This window comes from Monodon monoceros, unplaced genomic scaffold (genome assembly GCF_005190385.1).
Source record: "Monodon monoceros isolate NGI ecotype Baffin Bay Population unplaced genomic scaffold, NGI_Narwhal_1 Super_Scaffold_12, whole genome shotgun sequence".
In the NCBI taxonomy this organism is placed as follows: Eukaryota; Metazoa; Chordata; class Mammalia; order Artiodactyla; family Monodontidae; genus Monodon; species Monodon monoceros.
In genome coordinates, this window is record NW_021703768.1 from 43,498,098 (window position 1) to 43,514,901 (window position 16,804).

Consider the following 16,804-nt stretch of genomic DNA (forward strand, 5'->3'; position numbering starts at 1 on the left):
GCATGGGCTTAGTTGCTCCGTGGCACATGGGATCTTCCCGGACCAGGGCTCGGACGTGTGTCCCCTGCATTGGCAGGTGGATTCTTAACCACTGAGTCACCAAGGAAGCCCTGTTGCTTTTTCTTAAGGCCTAAAAAAAATTCACAAATAATAGGTGAGTGTTCTTACTATAAAGGAAGCAAGCAATAGCTACAATTAATTAAAATATTTTATATACATAAAATATTCAATAATATTGATAAGATTTTTAAATGCAAAATCCTGTATTGGAATAACAGTTTGAGCTTTAGCACCCGTAATTATTTATTTATTCAATTACTGAGAATGTCAGCCTACATGGTTGGGCCTCCCTACCTTTCCAATATGCTTTTAGAACTTGTAAAGGCATGTCTTTTGGCTAAGAATTAGCGAAAATTAAGACAACATTGTGAATAGTTAGACGTTAAAAATACTATTACTGGGAATTCCCTGGCGGTCTGGTGGTTAGGACTCTGCGCTTCCATTGCAGAGGGCACGGGTTCGATCCCTGCTTGGGGAACTAAGGTCCCACATGCCGCGTGGCCAAAAAAAAAATGCTATTACCGTTATAATTAATTTTCAAAGAACACATTTATTCTTCACTGAAAAACTTAAAAAATTTTCCCTTTAAGTTTTATACTCATTTCAATCAAAATGGTTATTTTGGAGAGACTAGCTATAGCTTTTGAATAACGGGCATTAACTATTGCTGTTATGTAACCAGTCTCTTATTGTTTCATGATGGTATTTTTATTATTATGGATCCAAGTTCTCATTCTGCTTTATTTTGCCTTAGGCATTTTCAATTAGGTATTTCACTTGGTTTGTGTGTGAGAAAATGTTATCCCTGTGGTTTTGTCCAGAAATGCTGCATGGGATTTTTTCTAAAATGATTTATTTTGTTGAGCACTCTCCTTTTTTCCCCCCTATGATGATATGTCAGCTGAAAATGTAGCATTTATTTCTTCCTGAAAGGGAGGTATTGCTTTTACATTTGCTATATCCTGAGACTATCTCACCATCTCATCTGGGATGAGATGAGGAGCCAGTGCCAATAGTCTTTTATTCTAATTATTCCACGAACAGTAGTGAATGTCTACCGTTGAAGGCACTGCCTTCAACACTAAGGCTTCATAGAGGCATTAGAGAAGCTCCACTCTTCAGAAGCTCTCTATCTGTAGAGAAGCCAACAGATAAACTACTAAACGCCATTCTGTGTGCCATGTGCCACAGTACAGATGGCATGGAGGGTGGGTGGGACACAGGAGGACTGGCTGGCCGAGTCCATCTGGGAGTTGAGGGAAGGCATTTAGAGGTTAGCCTTGAGCTGAGTCTGGAAGGATGGATTAATTTTCAGGAATAAGGAGGAAATGACATTCTAGGCAGAAGGAGCCACATGGACAAAGTGTGGAGATGCGAAATCGCAGGGTGCTTTTGGGAAATTATGAGATGTCCCGTTTGGCTGGAGTGCTCAGGAACTGAAGCAGAAACTGGAGGACTGTACTCTTTCTGGAGTATATTCTTGGTGGCTGGTGCACTTCCTCTAATATATAGTAGAATGACTTGTGGACGAAATAAAATGTTGACTGGGGTTAATGGAGTAATTATGAAGGGATCTGGGTGATGATAACCAAATAAATAAATAAAACAAAATAAAATGTAATATAAAATATATAAAATAAAATACCTTTCCTCAAAATTCCCAGAATCTATTTGTCACTGGAAATAGAGTTGTTGAAAAGAGATAGGAAGCAACCTCATTCTTGACTGATGATATTTTCAGTTTTCTTCCCAGCCTCCCTGCATTAACTTGGGGACAATGTGGGGCTGGACACTGTGGATGCTCCCTCTACTCTGCAAATTTGGCCTGGCAGGTAGGTCAGCCTGTGCCCTTTTATGGATTATGTGATTCTTTTTGCGTTCTTTGGATAAGAATTGTTAACTTGAGAACAAAGGGACGACACCTAGATATAGGCACACATGGATGGACACTGGGGGATTTGTGGGCTCCCTGAATTTGCGTGGGGGTCTGTATGCATGCTGATATATATTTATGCATGTGCAGATTTTGCAAGATCATATTTTCAAGGGGAGCTACAACCCTCCAAAAGATCAAGATTTGGGCTTCCCTGGTGGCTCAGTGGTTGAGAGTCCGCCTGCCGATGCAGGGGACGCAGGTTCGTGCCCTGGTCCGGGAGGATCCCAAATGCCGCAGAGCGGCTGGGCCCGTGGCCGCTGGGCCTGTGCGTCTGGAACCTGTGCTCCGCAACGGGAGAGGCCGCAGCAGTGAGAGGCCCGCGTACCGCCCGCCCCTCCCCCCCAAAAAAGATTAAGATTCACTGTTTTAGAGTAATGGTTGGTGCTTACCTTGATAATTTCTGTGTTAAGTGCATTGGTTTCATATAAGACGCACACATACAAAAATACCATTTCACACCATTTGCCGTAAATTTCAAGGATAAAAAGGGAAATGAAACACCATATACCTACAATGGTCCAACTCAAAACTATGGGCCTAATACCCATACAACACCTTGCAGGTCTAAGATGTATTACTTTGATCACATATTATGGTAAAAAAAAAAATTAAGACCAGATTTAAAGAAGTGGGGATTGGGCACTGGGGAAGTAGAGAAGACATGTAGTATACATACTAGTCTGCTGAGGCTGCCATAACAAAATACCACAGACTGGGTGGCCTGAGCAACAGAAGTTTATTTTCTCACGGTTGTGGAGACTGGAAGTCCAATGTCAGGGTGCCTACAGAGTTGATTTTCTCTGACACCTCTCTCCTTGGCTTATGGATAACCATCCTCTTGCTGCCTCTTCACATGGTCATCCGTCTGTGTATCTTAATCTCCCCTTATAAGGATACCAGTCAGATTGAATTAGGGCCCACTTTAATGGCCTCATTTTAATTAATACCTCCTTAAATGCCCTATTTCCAAATGTAGTCACCTTCTGAGGTACTGGCAGAGAGATGTGAGTTTTGAGGGGAGGGACATAATTCAGCCCATAACATGTAGTCATTGGGAGTCACCCAGAAGGCAGTTGTGATCTGGAGATAATGAGAATGTCTTCCAGACCTCTGTCCTGGCCTGGCCTGCCCTGCAGCTCCCTGGAGTTACACATGTGGCACTCCAGAGCTTTGTAGATAATACAGGCAGGTAGGCCTGTGTCTCTCTGTCTCATTCAGCCTCTTTTGGCCACCTCAGAAATCAACAGTTGCTCCCAGTTAATCCAATTTAAAGTTCTGGTGATGAGGATCATGACACCGTTCCCCTCGACTTGTCTTTTTCGATCTTAGATCTTTGTCTTCTCTTGCCATGTTTCACTTAATAATTTCCTACATAACTGACTCCAATTTCCACACTACTTCCCTTCTAGACTATTCTTCGCTTGGTCTCAGCCTTGCCCTTCTTTTATTTCAAGACATTTTTCAGAACAAACACTAACTTTACAACAGTACCGAAGTGATAACGAGCATAGCGGGAAGAAGGGAGATCAAGAACAGCTTTTTAATTTTGAAAAATATTCCTTTTGCATGTGGGAAATTCTCTGATAAGCAAGAACATTATCCTTATCTTTCTTACAGGAAAGTTATGACTATTTCTCCTTATTTCTAAAAATAGGGGAAATAGTTATTTCTAGAAATGTAGAAATATGGTTATATGTTTTTTCTTAAGAAGGGGAGAAGGATAGATGTGTGAGAGGGGCAAATCTAGACTTCAGTTGTCCATGTTTAAAAAACAAACATTCTGTTTTAATTTTAAATTTACACAAATATTGTGAACATAGTGTAGAGAATTCTTATATACCCCTCATCCAGTTTCCCTCATTGTTACTATTTTATAATACCATAGTGTATTTGACGAAACTAAGAAACTGATACTAGCACCCGACTATCAAGTAAATTCCAGACTTTATTTGGATTTCACTAGTTTTTCCTTAATGTTCTCTTTCTGTTCTGGGATCTAATTCAGGGTAGCATACTGCATTGAACTGTCATGTCTCCTTAGTCACTTCTGGTCGGTGACAGTTTTTTAGTTTTCCCTTATTTCTCATGACCTTGGCAGTCTTGAGGAGTACTGCCAGTACTCCTGTTTTTGTTTTTTTTTATTGTTTTTTTTTCTGCTGTACGCGGGCCTCTCACTGTTGTGGCCTCTCCCGTTGTGGAGCACAGGCTCCGGACGCACAGGCTCAGCGGCCATGGCTCAAGGGGCCGGCCGCTCCGCGGTATGTGGGATCTTCCCGGACCAGGGCACGAACCCGTGTCCCCTGCATCGGCAGGTGGACTCTTAACCACTGTGCCACCAGGGAAGCCCCCTGTTGTTTTTTTTAACATCTTTATTGGAGTATAATTGCTTTACAATTATTGTTGTGTTAGTTTCTGCTGTATAACAAAGTGAATCAGCTATATGTATACATATGTCCCCATATCCCCTCCCTCTTGCATCTCCCACCCACCCTCCCTATATCACCCCTCTGGGTGGTAAAAAAGCACCGAGCTGATCTGCCTGTGCAATGCAGCTGCTTCCCACTAGCTATCTATTTTACATTTGGTAGTGTATACATGTCAGTGCTACTCTCTCACTTCGTCCCAGCTTCCCCTTCCCCTTCCCTGTGTCCTCAAGTCCATTCTCTACGTCTTCGTCTTTATTCCTGTCCTGCCGCTAGGTTCTTCAGAACCGTTTTTTTCTTTTTTCTTTTTTTTTTTAAGATTCCATATATATGCATTGGCATACAGCATTTGTTTTTCTCTTTCTGACTTACTTCACTCTGTATGACAGACTCTAGGTCCATCCACCTCACTACAAATAACTCAATTTCATTTCTTTTTATGGCTGAGTAACATTCCATTACTCAGATATGTGCCACATCTTCTTTATCCATTCATCTGGCGATGGACACTTAGGTTGCTTCCATGTCCTGACTATCGTAAATAGAGCTGCAATGAACATTGTGGTACATGACTCTTCTTGAATTATGGTTTTCTTGGGGTATATGCCCAGTAGTGAGATTGCTGGGTCATTTGGTAGTTCTATTTTTAGTTTCTTAAGGAACCTCCATACTGTTCTCCATAGTGGCTGTATCAACTTACATTCCCACCAACAGTGCAAGAGGGTTCCCTTTTCTCCAACTCTCTCCAGCTTTTATTATTTGTAGATTTTTTGATGATGGCCATTCTGACTGGTGTGAGGTGACACCTCATTGTAGTTTTGATTTTCATTTCTCTAATGATTAGTGATGTTGAGCATCCTTTCATGTGTTTGTTGGCAATCTGTATATCTTCTTTGGAGAAATGTCTATTTAGGTCTTCTGCCCATTTTTGGATTGGGCTTTTTGTTTTTTTGATATTGAGCTGTGTGAGCTGCTTGTATATTTTGGAGTTGAATCCTTGTCAGTTGCTTCGTTAGCAAATATTTTCTCCCATTCTGAGTCGTCTTGTTTATGGTTTTCTTTGCTGTGCAAAAGCTTTTAAGTTTCATTAGGTCCCATTTGTTTACTTTTGTTTTTATTTCCCTTTCTCTAGAAGGGGGGTCAAAAAGGATCTTGCTGTGATTTATGTCGTAGAGCGTTCTGCCTATGTTTTCCTCTAAGACTTTTATAGTGTCTGGCCTTGCATTTAGGTCTTTAATCCATTTTGAGTTTATTTTTGTGTATGGTGTTATGTTTTTTTTTTGTTTGTTTGTTTGTTTTGCGGTACGCAGGCCTCTCACTGTTGTGACCTCTCCCATTGCGGAGCAACAGGCTCCGGACACGCAGGCTCAGCGGCCATGGCTCACGGGCACAGCCGCTCCGCGGCATGTGCGATCTTCCGGGACTGGGGCACGAACCCATGTCCCCTGTATCGGCAGGCGGACTCTTAACCACTGAGCCACCAGGGAAGCCCGTGTATGGTGTTATGGAGTGTTCTAATTTCATTCTTTTACATGTAGCTGTCCAGTTTTCCCAGCACCACTTATTGAAGAGGCTGTCTTTTCTCCATTGTATGTTCTTGCCTCCTTTATCAAAGAAAAGGTGACCATATGTGCATGGGTTTATGTCTGGGCTTTCTATCCTGTTCCATTGATGCATGTTTCTTTTATTGTGCCAGTACCATACTGTCTTGATTACTGTAGCTTTGTAGTATAGTCTGAAGTCAGGCAGCCTGATTCCTCCAGCTCTGTTTTTTGTTCTCAAGATTGCTTTGGCTATTCGGGGTCTTTTGTGTTTCCATACAAATTGTGAAATTTTTTGTTCTAGTTCTGTGAAAAATCCCATTGGTAGTTTTATAGGGATTGCATTGAATCTGTAGATTGCTTTGGGTAGTATAGTCATTTTCACAATGTTGATTCTTCTAATCCAAGAATATGGTATATCTCTCCATCTCTTTGTATCATGTTTAATTTCTTTCATCAGTGTCTTATAATTTTCTGCATACAGGTCTTTTGTCTCCTTAGGTAGGTTTATTCCTAGGTATTTTAGTCTTTTTGTTTCGATAGTAAATGGGAGTGTTTCCTTAATTTCTCTTTCACATTTTTCATCATTAGTGTATAGGAATGCAAGAGGTTTCTGTACATTAATTTTGTATCCTGCTACTTTACCAAATTCGTTGATTAGCTCTAGTAGTTTTCTGGTGGCATCTTTAGGATTCTCTATGTATAGTATCATGTCATCTGCAAACAGTGACCGTTTTACTTCTTTTCCAACTTGGATTCCTTTTATTTCTTTTTCTTCTCTAATTGCTGTGGCTAGAGCTTCCAAAACTATGTTGAATAATAATGGTGGGAATGGCAACCTTGTGTTGTTCCTGGTCTTAGTGGAAATGGTTTCAGTTTTTCACCACTGAGAATGATGTTGGCTGTGGGTTTGTCATATATGGCCTTTATTATGTTGAGGTAGGTTCCCTCTATGCCTACTTTCTGGAGAATTTTTTAAATCATAAATTGGTGTTGAATTTTGTCAAAAGCTTTTTCTGCATCTATTGAGATGCTCATATGGTTTTTATCCTTCAGTTTGTTAATATGGTGTATCACATTGATTGATTTGCATATATTGAAGTTTCCTTGCATTCCTGGGGTAAAACCCAGTTGATCATGGTGTGTGATCCTGTTCATATGCTGCTGGATTCTGTTTGCTAGTATTTTGTTGAGGAGTTTTGCATCTATGTTCATCAATAATATTGGCCTGTAGTTTTATTTCTTTGGTATCAGGGTAATGGTGGCCTCATGGAATGAGTTTGGAAGTGTTCCTCCCTCTGCTATATTTTGGAAGAGTGTGAGAAGGTTAGGTGTTAGCTCTTCTGTAAATGTTTGATAGAATTCGCCTGTGCAGCCATCTGGTCCTGGGCTTTTGTTTGTTGGAATATTTTTAATCACAGTTTCAATTTCACTGCTTGTGATTGGTCTGGTCATATTTTCTGTTTCTTCCTGGTTCAGTCTAGGAAAGCTGTGCTTTTCTAAGAACTTGTCCATTTCTTCCTGGTTGTCCATTTTATTGGCATAGAGTTGCTTGTAGTATTCTCTTAGGATGCTTTGTATTTCTGCGGTGTCTGTTATAACTTCTCCTTTTTCATTTCTAATTTTATTGATTTGAGTCCTCTCCCTCTTTTGCTTGATGAGACTGCCTAATGGTTTATCAGTTTTATCTATCTTCTCAAAGAACCAGCTTTTAGTTTTATTGATCTTTGCTACTGTTTTCTTTGTTTCTATTTCATTTATTTCTGCTCTGATCTTTATGATTTCTTTCCTTCTGCTAACTTTGGGTTTTGTTTGTTCTTCTTTCTCTAGTTCCTTTAGATATAAGGTTAGATTGTTTATTTGAGATTTTTCTTGTTTCTTGAGGTAGGCCTGTATAGCTATCAGCTTCCCTCTTAGAACTGCTTTTGCTGCATCCCATAGGTTTTGGATTGTCGTGTTTTCATTGTCATTTGTCTCTATGAATTTTTTGATTTCCTCTTTGATTTCTTCAGTGATCGCTTGGTTCTTCAGTAACGTATTGTTTAGCCTCCATGTGTTTGTGGTTTTTGCTTTTTTTCCCCTTAATTGATTTCTAATCTCATAGCATTGTGGTCAGAAAAGATGCTTGATATGATTTCAATTTTTTAAAATTTACCGAGGCTTGCTTTGTGACCCAAGATGTGATCTATCCTGGAGAATGTTCCGTGCGCAGTTGAGAAGAAAGTGTAATCTCTTGTTTTTGGATGAAATGTCCTATAAATATCAATTAAATCTGTCTGGTCTATTGTGTCATTTAAAGCTTCTGTGTCCTTATTTATTTTCATTTTGGATGATCTGTCCATTGGTGTAAGTGAGGTGTTAAAGTCCCCCACTATTATTGTGTTACTGTCGATTTCCTCTTTTATAGCTGTTAGCAGTTGCCTTATGTATTGAGGTGCTGCTATATTGGGTGCATATATAGTTATAATTGTTATATCTTCTTTGATTGATCCCTTGATCATTATGTAGTGTCCTTCCTTGTCTCTTGTAACATTCTTTATTTTAAAGTCTATTTTATCTGATAAGAGTATTGGTACTCCAGCTTTCTTTTGATTTCCATTTTCATGTTATATCTTTTTCCATCCCCTCACTTTCAGTCTGAATGTGTCCCTAGGTCTGAAGTGGGTCTCTTGTAGACAGCATATATATGGGTCTTGTTTATGTATCCATTCAGTAAGCCTGTGTCTTTTGGTTGGAGCATTTAATCGATTCACGTTTAAGGTAATTATCAATATGTATGTTCCTATTACCATTTTCTTAATCACTTTGGGTTTGTTTTTGTAGGTCCTTTTCTTCTCTTGTGTTTCCCACTTAGAGAAGTTCCTTTAGCATTTGTTGTAGAGCTGGTTTGCTGGTGCTGAATTCTCTTAGCTTTTGCTTGTCTGTAAAACTTCTGATTTCTCCATCGAACCTGGATGAGATCCTTGCTGGTTAGAGTAATCTTGGTTGTAGGTTTTTCCATTTCATCACTTTAAGTATATCATGCCACTCCCTTCTGGCTTGTAGAGTTTCTGCTGAGAAATCAGCTGTTAACCTTATGGGAGTTCCCTTGTATGTTATTTGTCATTTTTCCCTTGCTGCTTTCAATAATTTTTCTTGGTATTTAATTTTTGCCAATTTGATTACTATGTGTCTCAGCGTGTTTCTCCTTGGTTTTATCCTGTACGGGACTCTCTGTGCTTCCTGGACTTGGGTGGCTATTTCCTTTCCCATGTTGGGGAAGTTTTTGATTATAATCTCTTCAAATATTTTTTCTGGTCCTTTCTCTCTCTCTTCTCCTTCTGGGACCCCTATAATGCAAATGTTGTTGCATTTAATGTTGCCCCAGAGGTCTCTTAGGCTGTCTTCATTTCTTTTCATTCATTTTTCTTTATTCTGTTCTGCAGTAGTGAATTCCCCCATTCTGTCTTCCATGTTACTTATCCGTTCTTCTGCCTCAGTTATTCTGCTATTGATTCCTTATAGTGTAATTTTCATTTCAGTTATTGTATTGTTCTTCTCTGTTTGTTCTTTAATTCTTCTAGGTCTTTGTTAAACATTTCTTGCATCTTCTCGATCTTTGCCTCCATTTATTTTCCGAGGTCCTGGATCATCTTCACTATCATTATTCTGAATTCTTTTTCTGGAAGGTTGCTTATCTCTACTTCATTTAGTTGTTTTTCTGGGGTTTTATCTTGTCCCTTCATCTGGTACATAGCCCCCTGCCTTTTCATCTTGTCTATCTTTCTGTGAATGTGGTTTTTGTTCTGCAGGCTGCAGGATTGTAGGTGTTCTTGCTTCTGCTCTCTGCCCCCTGGTGGATGAGGCTATCTAAGAGCCTTGTGTAAGTTTCCTGATGGGAGGAACTGGTGGTGGGTAGAGCTGACTGTTGCTCTGGTGGGCAGAGCTCCGTAAAACTTCAGTCTGCTTCTCTGCTGATCGGTGGGGCTGGGTTCCCTCCCTGTTGGTTGTTTGGTCTGAGGCAACCCAACAGTGGAGCCTACTTGGGCTCTTTGGTGGGGCTAATGACAGACTCTGGAAGAGCTCACACCAAGGAGTGCTTCCCAGAACTTCTGCTGTCAGTGTCCTTGTCCCCACGGTGAGCCACAGCCACCCCCTGCCTCTGCAGGAGACCCTCCAACACTAGCAGGTAGGTCAGGTTCAGTCTCCCCTGGGATCACTGCTCCTTCCCCCGGGTCCCGATGCACACACTACTTTCTGTGTGCCTTCCAGTAGTGGAGTCTCCGTTTCTCCCAGTCCTGTCAAAGTCTTGCAATCAAATCCTGCTAGCCTTCAAAGTCTGATTCTCTAGGAATTCCTCCTCCTGTTGCCAGACCCCCAGGTTCAGAAGCCTGACGTGGGGCTCCGAACCTTCACTCCAGTGGGTGGACTTCTGTGGTATAAGTGTTCTCCAGTCTGTGATTCACCCACCCAGCAGTTATGGGATTTGATTTTACTGTGATTGCGCCCCTCCTACCATCTCTTTGTGGCTTCTCCTTTGTCTTTGGATGTGGGGTATCTTATTTGGTGAGTTCCCGTTTCTTCCTGTCGATGCTTGTCCAGCAGCTAGTTGTGATTCCAGTGCTCTCGCAAGAGGGAGTGAAAGCATGTCCTTCTGCTCCGCCATCTTGGTTCCTCTCTATATAATCTCTTTATCAGTTATCTATGTCATTCCCAGCTTTAATATATGTGAATGTTATATCTTAGAGGATATGAGATGTCACATTCCAATCCAGATTTGAATGATAAATTATATTATGATGGGGTCTATTGTAGTTTTATTTTACATTACCTTTAGTCATCAGATCCAAGGGAAATTTTATTATTTTATTTTTACTTTTGCACTAAATAATTGAGATTTTATTTTTTCACAAAGTACAAAGCTTTGCACCACATTACAGTAGTGTTCTAACACAAGAAAATCCCAGTGTTTTCATTGGGAGGGGAGGAATGATTTATATATAGGATACTGATTTTATAGATTGCTAGTTACTTTTGACCTTTGGTTGATTCCAGTCCTTCAGTCACGAAATGAAGACATCATTGCAATGTTGCCATCCCGCCACTCTGCCCCTCACTCCTGCTGCCTCCCTCGAGCAAATCCTTTCCAACTGCATTTTCTAAACAGGCAGCCTAGCTCATGTCACCATCTACTGCTGCAATTGCCTCCAGTCTGTGTTGAGCACCTCACTCTTGTTCCTTCCAGCTCCACATGGCCTGGATCTGTGGCGAGTCCTGGGACTAGCCGAGGTGGATGGAAGAAGGCCAGTGCAGTTGCTGTGGAAGGTGACCTCCCTCTGGGTTATTTATTTACAGTTTCTGTTTAAAAGCCTTGGTCTCTTACACCTCTAAGAACTGTGATTATTGGCATTTTACCTCCTTAATTTCCTTCCCTAGAGGCTTTGATGCCCCAAATCTCACAACCGTTTCCCATCTCCAAAAAGCCCTATAAGTCATTTTGTAGATGGCCTAAATGTGAATTACAGACCCTGGCCCCTCTTATTTGGTCTGAAATGTTAACATTTGGGGCAGGTACAAAGTGTAAGTGCAGGAGGCACCTTGACCTTCTGGAGAAGACTGTCACTGGCTGGCCTCCACTAGAAGGCAATGTAATATATAGCCCCACCGCCACAGTGGAGAAGAGCACTGACTTGCGGTGAGCTTACTGGTGTGTCCTGAAGTTACTGCCAACATATACTGCACAAGTGACTTCCTGAGTACTGGGATAGTGGGGTGCAAGGATAGAAGAAGCGTCCTTTGTAGGATGGAGGCCGGGGAGTGAGGAACAAAGGAGGAGCCAGGTGGGTAATGCAGAGGAGATGAGCGAGCAGGAAGAGATGAGAGGAGATGGTAAGAAAAAGGACAGAAAAGGAGGGGAAGAAGCAGGAAAGGAAAAGGGCAAACAGAGGGAAAAAGCAGCCAGGAAATAGGAGAGAGGAGGTAGGGAGGTGGGGGAAAGAAGAGAGGGAGGAGAGCAATGAGATGCCAAAACTCTTTGGTGTGTCTCCAGAATTCTCAGGTAATACTCATCGGGTTATCTCATACTTGCTCAAGTTCAGGCAAGTTTAAAATCCTTTTGAAAATGGAGAAATCACCCTGTTTTTCCAAATGACATTCCAATCCCAATCACTTCAGGGTTGGAGCATTCTTCTACCTTTCTCCTTTCCCTTCCCACCCCAAGGGCTGAGGGGCACCCTCAGAGGCAGCAGGCAAGGGAAAGCATAGCCAGTGGCATTGGGAAATCTTTGAGAATCAATGCCAGATGTTGTGGGTTCTTTCTCAGTTATCAAGTGTGGAAACGAATGATTCTGTCAACGTATTTTTTTATATAGATTTTATTTTTATTTATCTATTTTTGGCTGCATTGGGTCTTCATTGCTGCACACAGGCTTTCTCTAATTGCGGTGAGTGGGGGCTACTCTTTGTTGTGGTGCGTGGGCTTCTCATTGCTGTGGCTTCTCTTGTTGTGGAGCATGGGCTCTAGGCGCATGGGCTTCAGTAGTTGTGGCTCACAGGCTCTAGAAAGCAGGCTCAGTAGTTGTGGCCACAGACTTAGTTGCTCCGTGGCATGTGGGATCTTCCCGGACCAAGGATCGAACCCGTGTCCCCTGCATTAGCAGGTGGATTCTTAACCACTGCATCACCAGAGAAGCCCTGTCAACATATTTTTGAGGTAGGAAAGTAAACAGTGGCACATACCGCGTGAGGCCAGACCCACGTGGGTCAAGTAGGCCAACCTGTGAAGTAGGTGAGATGGACTTCAATGCCCTCCTTCCCCTCGCCTGGGGGCTGGTCTTCCTTTTGCTTCAATAGGAGAGTTTTCTATGAATTAGAGCTGCTTAAAAAAGAATGGACTAAAATTAGATAGTGGTGATGGTTACACAACTCTGTGAATATACTAAAAGCCAATGAATTGTACACTTCAAAAAGGTGAATTTTCTGGTGTGTGAATTATATCTCAATAAAGCTGTTACTGGCACAGGGTATGTTATGCATCCTGGAAGGGTAATTACCTGATTGTAGTTTAGCACCTTATAGTTGATATTACCTCCCAACCCGATTCCCACCATTTATGACTGTCTCAATGCCTTTCTTTCTTTGCTTTTGGCAATAAATTTTGTTTCCTCTGTGTTCAGAAGGCAAAAGGAGCCCTGGTCCTGGAGAAAACTCTAGGCTACCAACATATGGTATTTTCCAGAAAACAGCACTAACCTCACAGAGACAATGAACACCACTAACCAGCAGCTTAAATTGTATCTGGGAGGCAAGACCTACCGGGTATATGTGATTTCTTACAATTCTCTTGGGGAGTCTCCAGTGGCCACGCTTAGGATTCCAGCTATTGATGAAAAGTGTAAGTATAACATAAACTTCTTACTTAGATGCCTGACCCCATCCAAATGTCCAAGGAGTACTCCCTGTCCTTTCAGAGGCTGCTGTTTCTCTAGAGTCAAAATGATTCTGAAGTGAGGACTTTTTAGGTTATGGGGGAGCGATCATAATCTTTGAGTAATTCACGAACCTCTTGAAATAAAGTTCCTTTGGAACAAAGCCTGTGTTGAAAATCAGAGACTTCATAAATCATATGATACAAAGTCATGAGCCTAGAAGTTCTACATGCAGCCTGTATTTATTTTGTTCTGAGTCAGTGTAAGCTGGGTTAAGTCATAAAAATCTGTCAGATCTGCCACATTTATCCTCAGTGGCTGAAACCTCTCTTTTGAAATCTTCCCGTCACAGGATTGACTGCAACCCAGGCGTGGTTTGCTCACTCCTGTTTTCTTCCTTTTCTCCTTTCCATTTGACTATCAAGTTAGGGAAATTTCTAATGTTTATACTTTCCAATAAATTGCTCGTTACACCTTTAATTAAGTAATTTTAGGAATGTTACTGCTCCCAGGTAAACTCATATTTTGTATTCTGTTTTGGAATAAAATAGCTTCTTTGAGTCTTAGTCAAGGAATTGCAAGCAATGGATTCCCTCTTCCCTGCTTTATTTTTCTCTATAGATCTTACTATTCCTCATTCTATAGATTTTCTCATTTATTTTGATTATTACCTATCTCTCCATCAATAGGATGCAAGTTCCACAAGAGCAGAGACTTTTCTTTTTGGTCTCTTCTTCTCATTTTCTTTCTCCTCCTGGTCCTCCTCTCCTCCTCCTCCTCCATTTCCAAAATCTAGAATAAACACAGCAGTTGGCATAGAAAAGACGCTCAGTAACTATTTGTTGAAACACACCATAGCTAGGGAATGCACTCTCCAATTCTCCATCTCGCTCTGTTTGCTTAGATCTAGAATTATATCAGGCATTTACACTACCAGCGCTAGACTTGTCTGCCTGTGCTTTCTTCTTTCTCTTCTTTTTTTTAATCATAGTAGTTTTTATTTTTATTTATTTTTAAATTTTTAAATATTTATTTATCTGTTTTTGGCTATGTTGGGTCTTAGTTGAGGCACGTGGGATCTTTCGTCGTGGCACGTGGGCTCTTCATTGCGGTGCACGGGCTTCTCTCTAGTTGTAGCGAGTGAGCAGGCTCCAAAGTGCGCAGGCTCAGTAGTTGCAGTGTGCTGGCTTAGTTGCCCCATGGCATGTGGGATCTTAGTTCCCTGACCAGGGATCGAGTCCGCACCCCCTGCATTGGAAGGCAGATTCTTAACCACTTGGACCACCAGGGAAGTCCCTCTTCTTTCTCTTCTTAAACTTAACCCATGTCTTCTTTTGCCTCATTTTAGAACTCCTAGATATATATTTCGTGTGTGTGTGTTTTGAGCTACAGTCAGTATTTGATATTGTTTTAGTCAGTGTTTGCCACAGCCCTTAGTTCCTGGCATCCTAGTTCCTGCCTGTCCAATACCCCTGGTGATGAAGTTTCCGACAAATGTGTGTGTCACTGAACACACATTCTGTGTTAACAGAGGCACTGACGAATAGTAATCGTAGTTTCCTGGTGTGGCCCTGTAGTGGGAGGCAGGAAAGGGTAGGGAATAAAAACATGGGCTGTAGAGTCTAGCAGCTCTGGATTCAAATCTTTGCTCTTTCACTAGATACCATAAACATTGGGCAAATTATCTAACCTCTCTAAACCTTAGCTACTTATTAAATGGGCTTTTAGTTATACCTCCCTCATAAGGCTACTGTGAATATTAAATGAGACTGTGTATAGAATGCTTTGTCTAGTGCTAATTATTATTATTGTGATTCTTAACAGAATGTCTAACTAATTGAATTTCTATTAGACGTGGATTACCAACTATAAAAATATCATAAAATACACTTTAAGATTATGCTAAATTCACACAGCGTTTTTTATTTTTCCCAATTCTGAAGGTATTTGCTTTATGTCACAAGTATTGGCACAATCATCAGTTATCATGGTTCCAGACCAAGTGTAGGCAAACTATAGCTTGTGGGTCAAACCTGGCCTGACACCTGTTTTTGTAAATAAAGTTTTATTGGAACACAACCACACCTATTCGTTTTTACATCGTCTATGTCTCCCTTTGTGCAACAATGGCAGATCTGAGTAGTTGCAACAGAGGCCTGCAAAACCTAAAATGTTTATATTTGGCCCTATATAGACCTCTTTACAGGTCCTGGTCCTAGACATATATAAGAAAGTAATGCTCTATAGAATTTTGTTTAATAAAGTAGAGTCAACTGGAAAATAGTTATAATAATAATTGTAAGTTTAACAATCATTAAGTAAGTATAATTATCCAATATTGTCCATTAGGATATATCAGACATTGTGCTAAGATGGTATAGGTTAATCTGATTTTAGCCTTGAAATGACCCATGGGGTAGGTGCTATTAGATTCACTTTATAGCTGATGAAGCTGAGATTCAGGAAAGCTTAGTAATTTGCTCAGAGTCTCTCAAGTGGAATTCAAGCCCAGGTCTGCATATTCCAAACTTGTACAATGTACTTTATCCAGAGCCTTGGACTTGGTATTAATAAAGTGACTTAGAAATCTGGCTGTGTGACACTGAACTGGTCAGTGTGTGTGTGTTCTGCTGGTTTGTGTGAACTGCTGTGAAATCAGACTTTCAGCCTGACTGGAACAGCGACTAAGGCTGCTTAGAGGCTATGAGCAGGGGAGGGCAGGGAGGAGAAAGCAGGAGCCCTAAGGCTCAGGTGGGGTTGATTTCCTGGCTCTGTGCTCCTTGCCCCCGCTCCAGCTTCACATTTTCCCCATGCCTCAGTTGCCCTTCCTCAGAGCTACCCTTTCAGGTAGACAAATTCTCTGGCCTTACTTCTAGACCAGAAGCTGGAGTCTCTCATAAAGGCCTGGTTTGGGGAAAGGCTCCGCCAACTGTGGCCTTCAGGAACAGAAGCTCCTAAATATACACACACCCCACTGGGGCTTGCTGCATAGAAATAGCGGAATTCAGTACCCCCCGGCCCCCTACATCAAATCTCTACCCTTGCCTAGGCTTCCAGCTTCAAGAGGAATTTTTGTTATTTTGAGGGACTCTGTCTCCTCTTCTGCCCTCATCCAGGACTATACGTTTTTTTTTTTGTTTGTTTGTTTGTTTTCGGTACACAGGGCCTCTCACTGTTGTGGCCTCTCCCATTGCAGAGCACAGGCTCCGGACCTGGCTCATGGGCCCAGCCGCTCCGCGGCATGTGGGATCTTCCTGGACCGGGGCACGAACCCGCGTCCCCCGCATCGGCAGGCGGACTCTCAACCACTGCGCCACTAGGGAAGCCCCAGGACCATCTTTGATGTTCATTTAAACATACTTCCTGTGGATTTCAATTTTGTAGGCTCAGGTGTGTTGTAGGTGGTGAGGAGTAGATGAAGGAAAGAGCCACACGCAG

General features: G+C 41.6%; 1 protein-coding gene across 1 annotated transcript in view; it reads left to right on the forward strand.

Moving 5' to 3' along the window:
* Positions 1 to 1,816: 1,816 nt before the first annotated feature.
* The window catches only part of IL31RA (interleukin 31 receptor A), a 29,257-nt gene continuing 14,269 nt past the window's right edge, over positions 1,817 to 16,804 (forward strand). The window contains 4 exon segments of the mRNA XM_029218750.1: positions 1,817 to 1,892; positions 11,185 to 11,264; positions 13,115 to 13,156; positions 13,158 to 13,332. Coding sequence (XP_029074583.1) covers positions 1,838 to 1,892; positions 11,185 to 11,264; positions 13,115 to 13,156; positions 13,158 to 13,332 — 352 coding nt within the window. The 5' untranslated portion in view covers positions 1,817 to 1,837.